General features: G+C 34.8%; 1 protein-coding gene across 10 annotated transcripts in view; it reads right to left on the reverse strand.

Moving 5' to 3' along the window:
* ARHGEF9 (Cdc42 guanine nucleotide exchange factor 9) overlaps positions 1 to 21,620 on the reverse strand; it is a 420,451-nt gene that overhangs the window by 3,275 nt on the left and 395,556 nt on the right. For all 10 annotated transcript variants that reach the window (XM_027535132.1, XM_027535130.1, XM_027535131.1 and 7 more), the window contains one exon: positions 16,779 to 16,847. In XM_027535132.1, the coding sequence (XP_027390933.1) occupies positions 16,779 to 16,847 (69 nt within the window). The remainder of the gene's footprint in view (positions 1 to 16,778; positions 16,848 to 21,620) is intronic.

The following is a 21,620-nucleotide window of genomic DNA, read 5'->3' on the forward strand; positions in this document are numbered from 1 at the left end:
GAGATCAAAGGGAAATGGTATAAATTAAGTAGCAAGGGGCTTCTCACATCACCTAGTGCCCCACTTTTAATCCTTATCTATATTCAGAACAGAATAGGCTGAAGCACAAAGCATATGATTCAGAATGCAAGGATGATTTCTCTGTTGCTCCCAAATACCTTTTTCATTTGCTGGTCAGTGTCTGAAATTTCAACATTACAGCTTCTCTGTTTGTCTTTGTTTGATTACTTGATCCCATTACCCTGGAAGCAATGTCACATTAAGCCATCATATATCATATTAAGCCATTGGCAGGTCAGTGAGAAGGAAACACTTCTAAAAGTGAGTATTTTGCTGTTTTTTATTCTTATTGTTTTCCATCTTTATTGAGATATAACTGACATAATATTGTGTAAGTGTTAAGATGTTAATGTGATGATTCATTACATGTATATACTGTGGAATAATTACCACAATAAGGTTAGTTAACACATCCATCACCTCACACAATTACTTTTGTTTGTAGTAAGAACATTTAAGAACCTCCTAAGTATGTAATACTCTTAGCACCTCCTAAGTATACAATAGAGTATTGTTAACTATATTAACCATACTGTATATTATATCCCCAGAACTTCATCATGTAACTAGAAGTTTGTGCCCTTTGACCAACAAATCCCCACTTTCCTCAATGCCAACCCCAAATCCTGGCAACCAGCAATCTATTTTCTATTTCTATAACTTTTCTTTTTTCAGCTTGCACTTAATAGAGACATCAGATAATATTTGTATTTTATGACTTATTTCTCACAGCATATAACTCCCTAAAGACCATTCATATTTCCATAAATGATAGGATTTCTTTCTTTTTATGGCTGAACAGTATACCATGGTGTATATGTATATGTCTTTATTGGGTATATGGTTTATAAATAATTTGTCCCATTTCATAGGGAGCCTTTTCATTTTGTTAATAGTTTGTCTTTTGCTGAGCAGATTACAAGTCCCACTTGCTTATTTTTGTTTCTCTGGCTTGTGCTTTAGGTGTTATATTTAAATCTCATTGGCAAGACCAATGTCAAGGAGTATTTTCTCTATGTTTTCTTCTAGGATTTCTACATATGTGGGTCTTACACATAAATCATTAATCTGCTTTGAGTTAATTTTTGTGACTGGTGTAGTATGGGGGGGTTGATACAGTCCTCTGCATGTAGATATCTAATTTTCCCAATGCCATTTATAAAAGAGTAGTTTTCCCTTGTGTTTCCACCCTGGCTCAGCGGTAAAGAATCTGCCTTCAATGCAGGAGATGCAGATTCGATCCCTGGTTGGGAAGATACCCTGGAGAAGGAAACGGCAACCGACTCCAGTATTCTTGCCTGGGTAAGCCCATGGACAGAGGAGCCTGGTGGGCTACAGTCCATGGGGTCGCAAAGAACTGGACATCATAAGCCACTAAAACAAAAACAACAAATTTTCCCTTTCTGAATATTCTTGGGCCCCTTACAAATAGTAGTTGAACATAAGTATGGTTTTATAATTGGGCCCTCAATTCTGTTCCACTCATGTATATGTTGATACTTTTTTGATTACTATAGTTTTGTAATATAGTTTGAAATTGGGATGTATGATTGCCTCCAATTTTGTTCTTCTTTCTCAGAATTTCTTTGGTAAATTGGGCTCTGTTCTGGTTTCATATGAATTTTAGGACTCTTTTTTTTTCCTCCTTCTATGAAAAATGCTATGGAATTTGAGATAGGGGTTACACCAAATATACAGATGGCTTTGTGTAATAAGGTCATTTCCACAATATCATCTTATAATCCATGAATATGTGATATCTTTCCATTTATTTGTTTTTTTTCAAATTTTTTCATAAATGTCTAATAGATTTAAATGTACAGATCTTTAACTTTCTTGGTAAACCTATTCCTAAGTATTTTATTATTTTGTTCTATTACAAAGGGGGTTATGTTGTTAATTTCTCTGTGGATATTTATTGTTATTGAAACAAAACTGATTTTTGTACAACTGATTTTGTATACTGAAATATTACTGAATTCCTTGACTATTAGAATATTTTTATGTCTTAAGAGTCTCTACAGTTTTATACGTATGAAATCATGTCATCTGCAAACAGAGATAATTGACTTCTGACTTTAATTGCTTTTTCTTTCCTGATCACTCTGGCTAGGATTTTCAGAGTTATGCCAAATAGGAGTGGTGAGAGTTGGTGTCCTTCTCTTTTCCCTGATCTTAGGGGAAATGCCTTCAAATTCTTACCATGGAATATGATGTTATTGAATATTTGCATACTGATATTTCTCCTGGCAATCTTGATTCCAGCTTGTATTTCATCCAGCCTAGCATTTTGCATGATGTACTCTGCATATAAGTTAAATAATCAAGGTGACAATATACAATCTGATGTTCTGCTTTCCCATTTTGAACCAGTCTGTCATTTCATGTCCAGTTCTAACTTCTTGACCTGCATACAGGTTTCTCAGAAGGCAGATAAGGTGGTTTGGTATTCTCATCTCTTTAAGAATTTTCCATAGGTTGTTGTGATACACACAATCAAAGACTTTAGCAGAAGTAGATTTTATTTTTTCTGGAATTCTCTTGCTTTTCCTATGGTCCAACTGATGCTGGTACTTTGATCTCTGGTTCCTCTACCTTTTCTAAATTCAGCTTGTAAATCTGGAATTCTCAGATCATATACTGTTGAAGCCTAGCTTGAAGGATTTTTAGCATTACCTTGCTAGTGTGTGAAATGACTGCAATTGTATGGTAGCTTGAACATTCTTTGGCATTGCCCTTCTATGGGATTGGAATAAAAACTGACCTTTTCCAGTCTTTTGGCCACTCCTAGTTTTCCAAATTTGCTGGCATATTGAATGCAGCATTATAATAGCATCACCTTTTAGGATATGAAATAGCTCAGCTGGAATTCCATCACCTCCACTAGCTTTGTTTGTAGTGATGCTTCTCAAGGCATACTTGACTTAGCACTCCAGGATGTCTGGCTCTAGGTGAGTGATCACACCATCATGGTTATCTATGTCATTATGATTTTTTTTTGTATAATTCTCCTGTGTATTCTTGCCACCTTTTCTTAATATCTTCTGCTTCTGTTAGGTCCATACTGTTCCTGTCCTTTATTGTGCCCATGAAGCATGGAATGTTCCCTTGGAAGCTTCAATTTTCTTGAAGAGATCTCTAGTCTTTCCCATTCTATTGTTTTCCTCTATTTCTTTCATTGCTCACTTCGGAAGGCTTTCTTATCTCTCCTTGTTCTTCTCTGGAACTTTGCATTCAGATGGGTATATCATTCCGTTTCTCCTTTGCCTTTAGCTTCTCTTTTCTCAGCTATTTGTAAGGCCTCCTCATTTTTCCTTTTTGTATTTCTTCTTCTTTGGGATGGTTTTGATCACCACATCCTCTACTATGTTTAAACCTCTGTCAATAGTTCTTCAGGTACTCTATCATATCTCTTGAATCTATTTGTCACTTCCACTGTATAATCATAAGGGATTTGATTTAGGTCATACCTGAATGGCCTATTGGTTTTCTATACTTTCTTGAATTTATGTCTGAATTTTGCAATAAGCAGTTCATGATCTGAGCCACAGTCAGCTCCTGGTCTTGTTTTTTCTCCATCTTTGGCTGCAAAGAGTATAATCAATCTGATTTTGGTATTTGACCATCTGGTGATATCCATGTGTAGAGTCATTTCTTGTGTTGTTGGAAGAGGGTGTTTGCTATGACCAGTGCATTCTCTTGGGATTACTCTGTTAGCCTTTGCCTTGCTTCATTTTGTACTCTAAGGCCAAAGTTGCTTGTTACTCCAGGTATCTCTTGACTTCCTACTTTTGCATTCCAGTCCCATATGATGAAAAGGACATCTTTTTTTCCATGTTAGCTCTTGAATGTCTCTATATTTTGATCACATTTACCTATTTTCCCTAACCAACACTCTTTGCATGTGGCAAACACCAATCTCTTCTCTGTTTCTATGAAATCAATTTTATTAGATTCCCCATATAAGTGAGATCATGAAGTATTTGTCTTTCTTTCTCTGCAATATTTCTTTTAGCAGAATACCTTCCAGGTTAGTCCGTGATGTGGAAAAGACAAGATTTCCTTCTTTATGACTGCATAAAGTTTTATTGTGTGTGTATTTATCCATTCATCTGTCAAAGACACTTAGGTGGTTTCTGTGTCTTGTTTTTCAGTCACTCAGTCACGTCTGACTCTTTGCAACCCCATGGACTGCATCCTGCCATGCTTCCCTGTCCTTCACCATCTGGAGCTTGCTCAAACTCATGTCCATTGAGTTTGGATACTGAGTGATGCCATCCAATCATCTCATCCTCTGTTTTCTTGGTTACTATAAATAATGCTGTAACGAACATGGGGTACAGAGATCTCTTCAAGATAGCTATTTCATTTCTTTAGATATATATTCAGAACTGGAATTGAATTATATAGTAGTTCTATTTTTAAGTCTTGAGGAACCTCCATATTATTTTTCATAACAGCTGTATCAATTTACATTCTCACCAGCAGAACACAAGGGTTCTTTTTTCTCTACATCTTTCCCAGCACTTGTCAGCACTTTTCTTTTGTTAACAGCCATTCTGGAAGGTGTGAGGTAATATTTCACTGTGGTTTTTATTTGCATTTCCTGATGATTAATGATGCAGAGAAATTTTCATGTATATGGTAGCTACTGGAAAATTTTCTTTGGAAAATGGGTATTTATGAATTCTGCACATTTTAAAAATTAATTTTTATTGGAATATAGTTTATTTATAATGTGCATTAGTTTCTGCTGTATGACAGAGTTAATCAGTTATACATATCATATATCCACTCTTTTTTAGATTCTTTTCTTATAAAGGTCATTATATCTTTGCGACCCCATGGACTGTAGCCTACCAGGCTCCTCTGTCCATGGGATTTTCCAGACAAGAATACAGGAGTGGGTTGCTGTTTCCTTCTCCAGGGAATCTTCCCAGCCCAAGGATCGAACCCTGTTCTCCTGCATTGTAGGCAGACGCTTTTACCATCTGAGCCACCAGGGAAGTCTATAAAAGTAATTACAGAGTATTAAATAGAGTTCCCTGTGCTATACAGTATGTTCTTACTAGTTACTTGTCAATTCCAATCTCCCAGTTTATCCCTCTCCTGCTTTCTGACTTTGCAACTCTAAGTTTGCTTTCTATATCTGTGACTCTATTTCTGTTTTATAAATAAGTTCATTTGTACCTTTTTTACATTCCACATATAAGTGATATCAAATGATATATACCTTTCTCTGCCTCACTTACTTCACTAAGCGTGGCAATCTCAAATAGCATATATGTCATGGATCCATCCATGTCACCACAAATAGCATTATTTCATTTTTAATGGCTGAGTAATATACCATTGTATGTATGTATCACATCTTCTTTATCTACCTATCTGTTAATAGACATTTAGGTTGGTTCTATGTTCTAGCTATTGGAAACAGCACTGCAATGAATATTGTAATGCAAGGGCCTTTTTGAATTATGGCTTTCTCTGGATATATGCCCAAGAGTAGGATTTCTGGATCATATAATAGCTCTTTTTTTAATTCTAAGGAGCCTCCATACTGTTCTCCATAGTGGTTGTATCAGTTTACAATCCCACCAACAGTATAAGAGCTTTCTCCACAATCTCTCTGGCATTTATTCCTTGTAGATTTTTTTGATGATGGCTATTCTGAAAAGTTTAAGTTTTGTCATTGTAGTTTTGATTTGCATTTGTCTAATAATTAGCAGTGTTGAACATCTTTTCATGTGATTTTTGGTCATCTGTATATCTTCTTTAGAGAAGTATCTACTAAATCTTCTGCCCATTTTTTGATTGGGTTGTTTGGTATTTTCGATATTGAGCAGCATGAGATGTTTATATATTTGGAGATCAATCCCTTATCAGTCGCTTTGCAAATATTTTCTTCCATTCTGTAGGTTGTCTTTTAATTTTTTATGTTTCCTCTTGCTGTGCAAAAGCTTTTAAGTTTAATTAGGTCCCATTTGTTTATTTTTGTTTTTATTTTCTCTAGGAGGTGGATGCAAAAAGATATTGCTGCAAATTTATGTTAAAGAATGTTCTGCCTATGTTTTCCTCTAAGAGTTTTACAGTATGCAATCTTACATTTAGGTCATTTATCCATTTTGAGTTTTTTTTTGTGTGTGTGGTATTAGAGAACATTCTAGTTTCATTCTTTTACATGTAGCTGCCCAATTTTCCCAGCACCATTTATTGAAGAGACTGTCTTTTCTCCATTGTATATTCTTGCTTTCTTTATTGTAAATAAACTGACCGTAGGTGTGTGGGTTTATTTCTTAGCTTCCAATTCTATTCCACTGATCTATATTTCTGGGTTTGTGTGTGTGTGTGTGTGTGCGTGCGTGCCAGTTCCACTCTCTTTTTTAGTAATAACTTAAACATTTTTATTTTATGTTGGAATATAGTTAACTAACAATGTTGTGTTAGTTTCAGGTGTACAGGAGAGTGATTCCATTATACATGTATCTATTCTATTTCTGATTCTTTTCCCATTAGTATATTACAGAGTATTGAGCAAATGTGCCCATGCTATACAGTAGGCCCTTGTAGTAGCATACTTTTTTTTTTTTTTTTTGCTTACTGTACCTTTGTAGTATAGTCTGAAGTCAGGGAGACTGATTCTTCCAGCTCTGTTTTTCTTTCTCAGGATGATTTTAACACCATAGAGTCTTTTGTGTTTCCATGTAAATTTGATTTTTTTGTTCTAGTTCTTTGAAAAATGTCATTGGTAATTTAATAAGGATTGCACTGAATCTGTAGATTGCCTTGGGTAGTATAGTCATTTTGACAATATTGATTCTTCCAATCCAAGAACATAGTATATAATTTGACATGTGTCACCTTCAATTATTTCACTGGCATCTTACAGTTTTCATAGTAAAATTTTTTGCCTCCTTAGGTAGGTTTATTCCTATGTACATTATTCTTTTTGATGCAGTGGTAAATGAGATTGTTCCCTTAATTCCCCTTTCTGATTTTTGTGGTTAATGTATAGAAATGTGAATGATTTCTGAGTATTAACTTTCTATCCTGCAACTGTACCAAATTCAAGGATAAGCTCTAGTGTGTGTGTGTGTGGGGGGGGGTGGCGGGTAGCATCTTTGGCATTCTCTATGTACAATATCATGTCATCTATAAACTGTGACAATTTTTCTTATTTTCCAAATTGGATTCCACTGTTTGTTCTTATTTGTCTGTTGGTTTAGGTTAGTTTGTATTTTTTTCCCCTGAAGTAAGATTGTATTGCTACAGACTTCATTCTTAGAACTGCTTTTGTAGCATCCTATAGGTTTTGGATCATCATGTTTTCATTTTCATCTGTCTCTGGGTATTTTTTTTTTCCTTTTTGTCTTCTTCAGTGACCCATTGGTTGTTTAGTGACATATTGTTTAGCCTCCATGTGACTGTGTTTTTTCCAGTTTTTTCTTATAGCTAATTTCTGATCTCTTAGCATTTTTGTTGGAATGCAGGCTTGATATAATTAAAATTTTATTAAATATACTGAGGCTTCTTTTATGGCATAGCAATTGAGAGAATGCTATCCTGGAGAATCTCTCACGTGCACTTGAGAAGAATGTGTGTTCTTCTGCTTTTGAATGAAATGTTCTATAAATATCAATTAAGTCCATCTTGTCTAATATGACATTTTAAGGCTTGTGTTTCCTTACTGATTTTCTGTGTGCATGACCAGTCCATTGAATAAAATGGGTCGTTAAAGTGCCCCCAATATTATTGTGTTACTATCAATTTCTCATTTTATGGCTGCTAGAATTTGCCTTATATATTGAGGTGCTCGTATGTTGGGTGCATTCATATTTACAGCTGTTATATCTTCTTCTTGGATTGATCCCTTGTTCATTAGGTAGTGTCCTTCTTTTGTCTCTTGTAACACTCTTTTATTTTAAAGTCTATTTTGTCTGATATGAGTATTGCTACTCCATTCCAGAGGATGGAATATCTTTTTCCATCCTCTCATTTTCAGTCTGTAAGTGTCTCTAGATTTTAAGTATGTCTCTTGTAGACAGCATATATATGGGTCTTGTTTTTGTATCTATTCATCCAGTCTATATCTTTTTATTGAGTGTTTAAACAATTTCCATTTAAGGTAATCACTAATGTGTATTTTTTATTGTCATTTTTAAAATTGTTTTGGATTAATTTCTGTAGTTCTTTTTCTTTCCCTTCCTCTTTTGTTCTCTACTGTTCTGATTTGATGTTTATCTTTAGTGTTTGGATTGCTTTTTCTTTTTCTTTGTTCTTATCTATTACATATTTTTGGTTTCTTTTTATCATGAGGTTTTGTTATGGCAGTCTTTGTATATACAAGATTGTTTAAAGTTGCTGGTCTCTTAATTTCAAATGCATTTTCAATATCCTACATTTATACTCTTCTCTTTTCACTGTTGCTGGTTTTGTTATTATATTTTATATGGATGCTTGCCCACCTTTATTGTATGTTGCCTTCACCATTGAGCTTTCCCATTCATAATTTACTTGTTTCCAGTTATGGCCTTTTCTTTCCCATATAGAGAAGTTCCCTTAGCATTTGTTGTATAGCTGATTTGGTGGTGTTGAATTATCTTAGCATTTCTTTGCCCATAAAGCATTTGTTTTCTCTGTGGAATCTGAATGAGAACCTTTCTGGGTAGAGTATTCTTGGTTGTAGTTTTTTCCTTTTCAGCATTTTAAATATATCATGCCACTCTCTTCTGGCCTGCAGATCTACTGCTGAACAATCAGGAGATAAGCTTATGGAAATTCTTTTGTATGTTATTTGTTGCTTTTCCCTGTTGCTTTTTAATATTTTTTCTTTGTCTTTAGTTTTCATTACTTTGATTAATGTGTATCTCAGCATGTTCCTCCCTTGATTTATCCTGTATGGGACTCTCTGTGCTTCCTGGTTTTGAGTAAGTGTGTCCTTTCCCATTTTAGTGAAGAGTTTGGCTATTATTTCCTCAAACATTTTCTCAGGCCTTTTCTCTCTTCATCTTCTTCTGTTACCCTTATAATGCAAGTGTTGGTACATTTAATATCCCAGAAGTCTCTAAGACTGTTCTCATTATTTTTCATTCTTTTTTCTTTATTCTGTTTTGCAGTAGTGATTTCCAGTAATCTGTCTTCTAGCTCACTTATCTGTTCTTCTGCCTCATTTATTCTATTTATTCCTTCTAGTGTATTTTTCATTGCAGTTATTGTATTGTTCATCTTTGTTCTTTTAAGCTCCTAGAAGAAAGTGAAAGTGAAGTTGCTTAGTCATGTCTGACTCTTTGTAACCCCATGGACTTTAACTTATCAGGCTCCTCTGACCATGGGATTTTCCAGGCAAGAATGCTGGAGTAGGTTGCCATTTCTTTCTCCAGGTCTATAATAAACATTTATTGTATTCTCTTGGTCTGTGCTTCATTATTTTTCTGACTTCTTGAATCATCTTTACTGTCATTACTCTTGAGTCTTTCTCAGGTAGATTGCCTATCTCCACTTAGTTTCTCTGTGGTTTCTATTTGGTTCCTTCTTCTTTAACATATTTCTCTGTCATCTCATTTTGTCTTAATTTTTGTGTTTATGGTCCCTTTTCCTCAGGCTGCAAGATTGTTTCCCTTGCTTCTTGTGCCAGCATCTTGTTGAGTGAGGTGGATCCAAGGTCCCTGTACAGGTTTCCTGGTGGGAGGGACTGGTGCCTGCCCCCTGGTGGGCAGAGCTAGGTATTGTCCCACTTGTGGGCAAGGCCATGTCAAGCCATGTGTTTATAGGTGGTTGTTGGCTTAGGATGAATTCAGGTAGCCTGTCTGCAGATGGATGTGGCTGTGTTACCACTATTTTGGTTGTTTGATGTGAGGCATCCCAGAACTGGATCCTACAGGCTGTTGAGTGAGTCGAGATCTTGGTGCCAATATGATGACTTCTACGAGAGCTTATGTGGATAATATTCCTTGGAATTCCCACCACCAGTGTCCTTGTCCCCATAGTGACTCATAGCTAACCTCTGCCTCCCTAGGAGACCAAGATTCACAGGCAGGTCTTGCCTAGGCTCCTATGGAGTCACAGCTTTGCTTTGGGTCCCAGTGCACATAAAATGTGTGATTCCTCCAAGGGTGGAATCACTGATTTCCCCAGTCCTGTGAAACTCTTGGACACAAGCTCCACTGGCCTTTAAAGCCAAATGTTTGTGAGCTTCTCCTTCCATGGCCAGAGCCCAGGCTTTGGAGTCTAATGTTGCACTCAGAACTCTTACTCCTATGAGAGAACCTCTGCAATATAATAATTTTCAAGTTTGTGGGCTGCCCACCTGGCAGGTATAGGATTTGATTATATTGCAAAAGCACCCCCCGCCACTGTCTTTTTTCTTCTTTGTCTTTGGTTGTAGAATACATTGTTTCATAGGTTCAAGACTTTTTTGTTAATGATTGTTCAGCAGTTAGTTTTGATTTTGTTGCTTTCATGAAAGGAGGTGAGCTCAACTCTTTCTACTCTGATATATTGTCTGCTGCCCCTATTGTACATTCATCTTCAGGTTTTCATGTTACTAATTAGCATTCTTTCATTTCAGCTTGAAAAAATTTCAGCATTTATTGTAAGTCAAATCTAGTGGTGATTAACTCTTTCTGCTTTTTAAATTTTTCCTGGTCTGAAAAAGTCTTTTTCTTTCCTTTATTTTCTGGGTGCAGCATTCTTGTTGGATGATACTTTCTTTTAGTACTTTGAACATATCATTCCACTCTCTGTTGAGAAATCTGCTGATAGCCTCATGCAGGTTTCCATGCACATGAGATTTTTTTTTTTTCTCTTGCTACTTTTAATCTTCTCTTTTTGTCTTTGATTTTAAATAGCTTTATTAGAATGTGTCTTAGAGAAGACCATTTTGGGTTAAATTGTTTGGATATCAGTGAGCCACATGAACTTGGATATCCAAATATTTACCCAGAATTGGGAAGTTCTAGCCATTGTTTGTTTAAACAGTCTTTGTTCTCCTTCCTTCTTCTCTTATCCTTATTAGACTGTAATATTTTATAGATTGTTAATCTTAATTTTACCCCATAAGTCACATAGGCATACTTTATTCTTTTTCATTTTTTCCCTAGTCTGACTAGACAATTTCAAATGACCTTTCTTTGACTTCACAGATACTTTTCTTCTAGGGGATGAAGTCTGCTATTGATGCTCTGTATTGTATTTTTTTCATTTCATACATTGTATTTTCAGCTCTATACTTTGTTTGGTTCTTTTTATAATTTCCTCTGTTAAATTTCTTATTCTGTTCACAATGTTTCCCTGATTTTGTTGAACTGTCCCTCTTGTAGCTCTCTGGACTTCCTTAAAATAACTATAATATATTTTGAATTGTTTATCAGGCAAATCACAGATCTCCTGGTCTTTGGGTGTCAGTTTCTGGAAATTATTGCATTCCATCGATGATGTCTTGTTTCCTTGACTTTTCATATTCCTTCTAGTTTTGTGTTGCTATCTTTGCATAAAAAGGGGCAGTCACATACTCCAGTTTTTATTGACTGGCCTCTTTTTTGCATCCAATCATAGATTATTCTGTCTGGAACTTCTCCACTGAGCTCCCAGACTCTCAGAATGACACTCCCAGCTGCTAGTAATTGTCAAAATCTGTGTTCTTTGGAGAGACTAAGGTAAAAAACTATTATGCCATTTTGATGATGTTGTCTAACAGTTTTCAAATGTGGTATCAAAAATATGACAGTATCAGAGGCCAACAAATGATATATAGATATTAGGGAGGGAGTTTGTGGAGTGTTCATTTTAATTTTTTAATTAAGCTTTTTATTTTGAGATCATTGTAAATTCACATACAGGAATCAAAAATATGGAAATATGCCTTGGACCCTTTATTTAATTTCTCCAATAATAGCATTTTGCAAAACTATATTATAATATCACAGCTAGGATATTAACATTGTTATAGGACACAGTCAAGAGACAACATTTCTATCATCAAAAGGATTACTCTTATTACTCTTTTATAACCACACTTATTTCTTTCCTTTTCCCAATCTCGCCTTAACTCCTAGCAACCATTAGTATGTTCCTCATTTCCAAATTATATTATTTGAAGAACATTATATGAATGGAATCATATCATCTGTAACCTTTAGGTATCAGGTTTTCTCAATCATCAAGATTCCTTAGAAATTCACCCAAGTTGTTACATGTACCAGTAGTTGGCTCTTTTTATTGATGCATAGTATTCTATGATATAGATGTACCAGTATTTGCTTAATTACTCACCCACTGAAAGACATCTAAGTTATTTCCAGTTTGGTCTATTTTGAACGAAGCTGCTATGAACATTTGTTTAGAAGTTTTTAAGTGAAAATAAATTTCCGCTTCTCTGGGATAAATGCCCAGATGTGTAATTGCTGGATCATCTTGTAGTTGTTTATTTTATGTTTTAAGAAACTGCCAAACAATTATGTAAAACAGTGGCTATACTGTTTTACACTCTCATCAGCAAGGTATGAATGATTCTGTTTCTATACACCCTTGCCAACATTAGGTGTTTTCACTATTTATTTTTCTATTGCCTTTGTAAAAGATATGTAGTGATAGCTCATTGTGATTTGCATATTTTCAATGATTAATGATGCTGAACATCTTTTCATATGTTCAGCTGATACCCAAATATCATCTTCAGTGAATTATCTGTCTTTTGCCCATTTTCTAATTGGAATGTGTAATTTGTTTTTGTTTGTTTTCATTTATTTTTTTACTATTGAGTTTTGAGAGTTTTTTATATATTCTAAATACCATTGTTTTGTCAGGTACATGGTTTGAAAACATTTTCCCTAGCATGTAGCTTATCTTTTCATCTTCTTCACATGGTCCTACACAAGGCAAAATTTTCTACTTTGATGAGGTCCATTTTATCAATACTTGATTTTATAATTCAAGCTTTTGGTGTCAGTTCTAAAGAATTATTTGCCTAAACCTAATCCTGAAGATTTTCTCCTACTGTTTTTTAAAAGTTTGTAACTTTAAATTTAAATTCATTATCTATTTTGAGTTACTTTTTATAGGTTGTGAATTTAGGTTGAGATTATTGTCTTTGTTTTTCAGTTGCTAAGTCATGTCTGACTCTCTGTGACCCAGTGGACTGCAGCATGCCAGACTTTCCCATCCTTCACTATCTCCCAGAGTTTGTTCAAACTCATGTCCATTGAGTTGGTGATGCTATCTAACCATCTCATCCTCTGCTGCCCATTTCTCCTTTTGCCTTCAATCTTTCCAAGCATCAGGGTTTTTTCCAATGATTTAGCTCTTCCCATCAGGTAGTCAAAGCACTGGAGCTTCAGCATCCATCCTTCCAATGAATATTCAGGCTTGATTTCCTTTAGGATTGACTGGTTTGATCTCCTGCTGTCCAAGAGATTCTCAACAGTCTTCTCCAGCACCACAATTTGAATGCATCAGTTCTTCAGCACTCAGCATTCTTTATGGTCCGACTCTCTCATCCGTACATAGCTACTGGAAGAACCATAGCTTTGACCATAAAGATCTTTGTTGGTAAAGTGATGTCTCTGTTTTTTACTATGCTGTCTAGGTTTGTCACAGCTTTTCTTCCAAGAAGCAAGCATCTTCTAATTTAATGGCTGCAGTCACTGTCCACAGTGATTCTGGAGCCCAAGAAAGTAAACTCTGTCACTGTTTCCACTTTCCCCCTTCTATTTGCCATGGAGTGATGGGACTACCCTGGGATGGGATGCTATGATCTTAGGTTTTTAATGTTGAGTTTTAAGCCAGATTCTTCACTCTCCTCTTTTTTCCTCATCAATAGGTGTCTTAGCTCACTTCTTCCATTAGAGTGGTATCATATGCATATCTGAAGTTGTTCAGTGCCATTTGTTTAAAAGGTTATCCTTCCTTAACCGAATTGCTTTTGTACCTTTGTCAAAAAATTGGATGGACATATTTGTGTACGTCTATTTTTTTGGTTCTCTATTCTCTAACAATCTACTATGTCTATTCTACTAACACCACACTGTCTTGGTTACTGTAGCTATTAGTGTTGAAATCAGGGTAGACTTATTGTTCAAACTTTATTCTATTTCACATTTATTTTAGTTATTCTTACATATTCATTTGATTTTGATCTGTCCTAAAGCCTCTGGAGAGGAGGACTGTACTTGTGGCCCTAGAGAGCTCCATAATGGCAAACTGAAATGAGTTGATGTACCAGGAATTAATAATCGACTCTCAAGACAGTATAAAAGGCAAATGTAAAGTGAAAAGGCCTCCCTTGGAGCTAGGCTCTGTCCTCTGCTTTTCTTCAGCCAGGCTTCCCTCCCCCAGAACAATAGACTAAGTGAATAAGGCCCCGTGACATTATGGGCTTCCATGGTGGCTCATGTGACTTGGAGAAGGAAATGGCAACCCACTCCAGTATTCTTGCCTGGAGAATTCCATGGACAGAGGGCCAAGACAAGCTACAGTACATGGAGCTGCAAAGAGTCAGACACGATTGAGTGACTAACACTTCACTTCACATGGCATTATAGATTGTGTTGGAATCTATATTAAATCTGAATTAGAGAAATGATAAAAATGCTCCTTATCACTTCCAAAAAGGTGTCATTGGAAGGATTAAGAAAGCTGGCTTTCTTAGGTATCTCAGAAAACTCATTTGTTCTTCCCATATGTGTGTGTGTGTGTTAGTCGCTCAGTTGTGTCTGACTCTTTGGGACCCCATGGATTGTAGTGAAAATCACTTCTACAAATGTAGTGCCCATGTGTCTCAAATATATCAGTCACCACAGTCCTGGACTAGGAGGGCCTTGAAAATGGAAACAGAAATAATGGAGGAAATTTTTAGGAATTCAGTGGTTTGAAACTAGATAAGTTTATTTGAAGTCTAGATGGAAAGCTGTTCAGGTGAACAATTGTTTGGATACTGGGAGACAAGAAAAGACCTGCAAGAGATAGTCTTGAGACAAGGCAGAGAAGGAACATGACACAAACGCTTGGTATGAGCAAGTAGGACTGTTTTCTAATTGGTTGCTTTGTGCATGTTCTTCTGCTTTAAGGTTTCTCAGTGGAAAAATAAGCCAGTCTCAGATAGACTTGGGAGAACTTGGGCTGAGGTAAAGGAATACCATCCCATTTTGAAGGTCAATGTGGTAGGGGCAGTGGAAGGATTCAGAATGAGAGAAGTTCAGGAGGAAAGAGCCTCCAGGAGACAGAGGTGGGCCACTAGGACAGCAGCCCTTTTGTACCCTGAAGACTGTCCAGGTAGTGGGGGCTCATATCTCTAAGGAATAAGCACATTCTCTCAAAGGATTCTCCTATCCATACAGATCATAGACTTAGTGTAATTAACTCCAGATTACTTTCTAACACTCCTGTTTTCACCACTAAGGAGTTAGGAGTGGTTGCCTTTAATTTCCTACCTAAAATGAATCACATTTCCACAACGAGTGAAAGTGTCAGTGAGCATCTTCAAAGACTAAGAAGCAATAAGAAGTTAAAAGGAAGGCCATGACTAGCTGGATGCCCAAGCTAGGTGCACTGGTCAACTGGAAATCAGATATCCACAGGCACTAAACCTCTTCAATAAAAAGGAACTTCATTGGGAATAATTAAGGGTATATTATGTGACTGCTAGAACTTCAGGCAACTTGAATCTAATCACTTAAATGGTCACTAATTCTGAATCAGAGAGCCCTTTAAGAGAGCACAAGGAAGGGCCTAAGGAAAATGAAGTCTCACTAAGATTGCCTACCCTGGGGAGAATAATAATGGCTGTCAGTAATAGAAACAGCTGTCAGTGGTTGAGGTGAGACAAAAAAATTGAGCTGTTCTTAACTAGCATGAAGGATCAACAGAACCCTGAGGTGGAGAGGAGGGTGCAGCAGACTTGGAAACAAGCTGACTTAAGTTCAGAGTCAATTTATGCCAAATATCTTCAGTTTCTTCATCTGGAAAATAAGACTAATAACGTCTACCTTTTCAGGGGTATCATAAAAGCGAAATGAAGGAACTTATATAAAATGACTGGTACTGAATAGCTTCTTGAATAAACAGAGGGTAGTTCCTTCCCTTTGTTCAATTAACCATTTAATGTTTTCTAGTTCATGAAAATGAGAAAATAAAGCTTCATTTCATACTCAAGTTGATTTCCAAGGTATTTTTCTTTTTAAAATACTTTAGTTTATGACTCAAAAAGAGAACAAATATCTGAATCTTCTGTCTAGGTTCAGTTTGAAGTCCTCCATTCTGATTTGGGGTTCATGATTTGGCAAATGCCCCCAGTCCAATGAAAGAAGGTTATATGCATATCCCTAATATATATATATATATATATATATATATATATATATATACATGTATTAATAAATTCCATATATTTACTATTGTCCAACTGTTTCTAAATTGTTAATAAAGTTTAGTTTCTCACTTTAAGGGAAAATAAAAGAAACAAAGTTTCTATTTTTTTCCTGTACCCAATGAGCTATCTGTAGACATGGTTATCTTAAATTATTCACTCCTAAGCCTTAAGTCTTTTAAAGATCATTTACCACTTATCATCAGAGACACCTGGGAATCTGGACATTTCCCATGACCCTAAGTGAACTTTAGCATGGAAATAAGCATATGAATATACAAATACATAGCTTATGGCTTTTCAGTTTCACAATGAGAGTGAGTGAGGTCAGGGAGGTTGTAGTTAAAGGCAGTTTTACCTTTTTGTTTAGAGACTTTTCTCACAGTCATTGCAGCCTGCCTCTTCTGATTTTCAGAAATCTCAAACCCTATAACACAAAAATAAATCATTTTGTTATGAGTAACATAGACCTTTTTTAAAATGTATAAATTAGTACAAGTTTTCTGGAAGAGTAATATTAACACTTACCTACAACAATGCATTTCAATGTATAGAGGGGCAAAAAGGTGAGAACATGAGTTAAGAGGCTGTTAAATGGAGAGTGGTTGAATAAAATATGGTGAAAAGTGGAAAGACATTTCACAATCAAAAGCAAAACTAAAAAGAAAAATGAGCTAAAAAATGAGATTACAGCAGAAAATATATATAGACTTAAGGAAAAGTTTTACAAGGAGGAAAAAAATTGAATGGCAAAAGCAATCAAAGAAATAATCAAAATATCTGTGGAAGTTCTTTGCCAATTTTTAACTGAGTTTTGGGTTTTAACTAATTGAGCTGTAGGAGTTCCTTATATATTTTAGAAATTATCACATGTATTTTTTGAAAATATTTTCTCCCATTTAACAGGTTGCTTATTCGTGCTGTTTTTTTTTTTCTTTTGCTGTGCAAAGGCTTTTTGGTTTGATGTTTTCTATTTTTGCTTTCCTGTCCATGTTTTTGGTGTCATATCCAAAAAAATCACTGTCAAGACCAACATCAAGAAATATTTCCCGAATGTTTTTGTCTAGGATTTTTACAGTTTCAAGTCACATGTTCTAGTCTTCAGGCCACTTTGAACTGATTTTCACATATGGCATAAAGTAGGAGTTCAATTTTATTCTTTTTCATGTGGATATCCAGCTTTCACATCATTCATTGAAGAAATTATCCTTTCCCAATTGTGTATTTTTGGAATCCTTGTTGAAGATATGTTGAATATATAAATGTATGTGTTTTTCTGAGCTCCCTATCCTATTGCATTCATCTACATGTCTGTCTTTATGCCAGAACCAAACAGTTTTAATTATTATAGCTTTGTAATATATTTTGAATCAGGAATTGTGATGTCTCCAGCTTTATTCTTCTCTCTCATGGGTATACTGTGGATCCCCATGAATTTTAGGATTGTTCTTTTTTTTTCCTGTTTCCATAAAAAATGCTACTGGAGTTTTAATAGGAGCACATTGAATCTATAGTAAATCTTTAGTAAAATGACCATGTTATTAACATTGTCTTCCATTCCAAGAATACAGAATGTCTATTTATTTATGTCTTCTTTAATTTCTTTCAGTAATGTTTTGTAGTTTTCAGTGTACCAGTATTTTACATCCTTAGTTAAGTTTATATCTAACTATTATATTCTTTTTGAAGCAATTGTAAATGAGATTGCTTGCTTAATTTCTTTTTCATATAGTTTGTTGTTAGTACATAGAAACACAATTTACTTTTGTATGTTGATTTTGTATCCTACAAATAAATTCATTTATTAGATGTAAAAGCTGTTTGTGGAATCTTAGGGTTTTTACATATAAGATGATCTCATCTGCAAACAGGAATAATTTTACTTTCTCTTTCCTGATTTGGAGGAATTAATTAGTTAAGCCTAATTGCTCTAGCTAGGACTTTCACTACTACATTGACTAGAAGCGGTGAATGTAAACATCTCTTGTTCCTGATCTTAGAGAAAAAGCTTTCAGCTTTCCCCCAATAAGCATAATATTAGCTATGAGCCTTGTGAGCTTTCAATATATGGTTTATATATTGAGGTAAATTCCTTCTATATATTGTTGATAGTTTTTATCATAAGAGTGTGTTGAATTTTTTCACATGATTTTTCTGTATCCATAAGGATGATCATGTGACTTTTCCCCTTCATTTTGTTAGTGTGGTGTATCACATTAATTGATTTACATATGTTAAACCATTCTTGTATTCCAGATAAATCCCACTTGGTCATGGTGTCTGATCCTCTTATTGTATTGTTGAATTTTTTTTTCCAGTGATTTACAGAGGACTTTCCCATGGATTTTGTTATAGATATTGATTTGTAGTTTACCTTTCTTGTGGTGGAAGGTTTAATATTGTTAAATATCCATTCTGACTTGAAGCTATCTATAGAGTCAATGTAATTCTATCAAAACCCCAATGGTATTTTTTTTACAGAAACAGAAATAGCAAGCCTAAAATTTATGTGGAAACATAAAAGACCCATAATAGCTAAAGCAATCTTGAGAAAGAAGGGCAAAGCTAGAAACTTCACAATTCCTGGTTAAAAATATATTATGAAGCTACAGTAATTAAAACAGTATTGTATGGCATAAAGAGAGAACTCCAGATCAATGGAATAGGATAGAGGGCCAGAAATAAATGCACACATATACAGTCAACATATCTTTGACAAGGCTGCCAAGAATACACAATGGGGAAAGGATAGTTTCTTCAACAAATGGTTTTGTGAAAATTGGATATCCACATGCAAAAGAATGAAACTGAACTTCTATCTTATGCCATACATGAAAATCAATGCAAAGTGGACTGAAGACTTGATTGTATGACTTGGAATTGTAAAACTCCTAGAAGAAAAAAGGGGAAAAATCTTCTTGACAATGATTTCTTAAATACCAAAAGCACTGGCAACAAAGAAAAAGCAGACAAATAGGACTACATCAAACTAAAATGATTCTGCACAGCAAAGAAAAGAAACAACATATAAAAAGGCAATCTATGCCACTCTAGTATTCTTGCCTGGAAAATTCCATGGACAGAGGAGCCTGGTTGGCTATAGTCCCTGGGGGTCCCAAAGAGTCAGACATGACTGAGCATGCCCACACACAAACTGAAGTTCACTGAGCTCAGTCAAGAATTTTCTTTAAAAAAAAAAAAAGGCAATCTATGGAATGGGAATAAATATTTGGAAACTATATATCTAAGGGCTTAATATCCAAAATATATAAGAAACTTCTCTGCTCAGCAGTAAATAAACAAACAAACATATAGCAATTAAAAAGAATGGTCAAAGGACTTGCATAGACATGTTCTCAAAGAAGTCATACAAATGGCCAACAGGTATATAAAAGTATTCTCCACATCACTAATTATCAGGGAAATCCAAATCTTAACCATAATAAGATATCACTTCACTCCTGTTTAGAGAGATATTCTTGAAGAAACAAAAGATGATTAGTATTGGCAAGAATGTAGAGAAACTGGACCCATAGTAAACTGTTAGGAATTAAAATGATTTAGTCACTATGGAAAACTACCATATGATCCAGAAATCCCACTTCTGGTTATATGTGCAAAATAATTGAAATCAAGATCTTGAAGAGATATCAGTACTCTCATATTCATTGCAGCATTATTCCCAAAGGCCATGATAATTGAAACAATCTAAATGCCTGAGGATGGATAAAGGGATAAAGAAAATGTTGTATGTATCTTTTTATATACACACACACATACACACACACACACACACACACACACACACACACACTAGAATATTATTCAGCCCTAAAAAGAATGGGAATTCTGCCATATGTGGCAACATGGATAAATCTGGAGGACATTTGCTAATTAAAATAATGTAGTCACAGAAGGACAAATTCTATATTTGCATGAATATGAAGTGTCTTAACTAGTGAAACTCATAGAGAGCAGAATGGTGATTCCAGAGAGAATCACCAGAGATAACAGGGAGCTGCTTTTCTATAGCTATAAAGTTTCATTTACATAAGATATGAATAAGTCCTTGAAACTTGCACAACAATAAGCATACAGCTAAGACTAGTATATTGTGCCTTTAAATTAGCCTCCAATTAAAATAAATAAATACATTAAAAAACAAATAAATAAAAGGAAAAAAATTAAGTACAGAGCTCATGGTGTTTTTGCCAGTTAAAAAACTAAGGCTAAGGTCTCATCTAAAAGAAGAAATTTTGCCTTACAAGCTTCGGACCTACAAGCCCTATCCAAAGACAGCTTTGCTCTATGCCCACGAGTTCAAGCCTACCCATGATGTTTGAACCTGAATGCCTGGAGTTGCTTAGCCAGCCTTCACAATCACATAATGCAATTCTTATAATAAATTTCTTAATAATAATTTATCTCTTATTGGTTATGCTTCTCTTATTGAACCCTGACTGATATAAGGAGTTATAGTTAGATTCTGTATTCTTCAACTGGAGTGGTTCTGATGATAAATTATGTTTAAGAAAGCAAGTTACAGAGTAATATGTATAGTACAGTTTGTATCTTTTAGCATAATATTTATATTTTTATAAAGTCTTATGTGTATATGTTTATATGAACTTGAGATTAGTATGAAAAGAAACACATCAAATTAATACTGATTATCTCACACAGCATAGGAGCAACAGAGAAGGGAACAGAATGCTAAACTTTATTATATTTCCATATGTGCTTAAATGGTTATTATGACTATGTATTTTATAATTTAAAAATAAAAATAAAAAACAAAAATTATAGTAAATCCACATGACAGCCATAAAAATAATGATTAAAATAGTAAATGATTTACAGAAATGTTAATGATATAATTTTAAGTGACAAAGATATAAATTTATATCTGTCATGAAGTGGCAGAGGTTGGGGGAGACAGAAATAAAGATTCAGGCACTCTAATTTTTTTTTTTAATTTAGACACATAGGAAAAAAGATGGGAAGGAAATATACAAAAATATTTATAAAATTTATCTCTGGGTAGTATGTTCATGTGTGATTTTTAGGTGTTTTTTTCCTTGTATTTTGTGTTTTTTCCCCAAAATTTCTTTCAAAGAAAATGACTTACTGTTATAATTAGACCAAATTCTTAATATTTTTAAAAAGACGACTGTTGGGAAGCAATTTCTGGAAGCTTTTC

Source organism: Bos indicus x Bos taurus, chromosome X (assembly GCF_003369695.1).
Source record: "Bos indicus x Bos taurus breed Angus x Brahman F1 hybrid chromosome X, Bos_hybrid_MaternalHap_v2.0, whole genome shotgun sequence".
NCBI classification, from domain to species: Eukaryota; Metazoa; Chordata; class Mammalia; order Artiodactyla; family Bovidae; genus Bos; species Bos indicus x Bos taurus.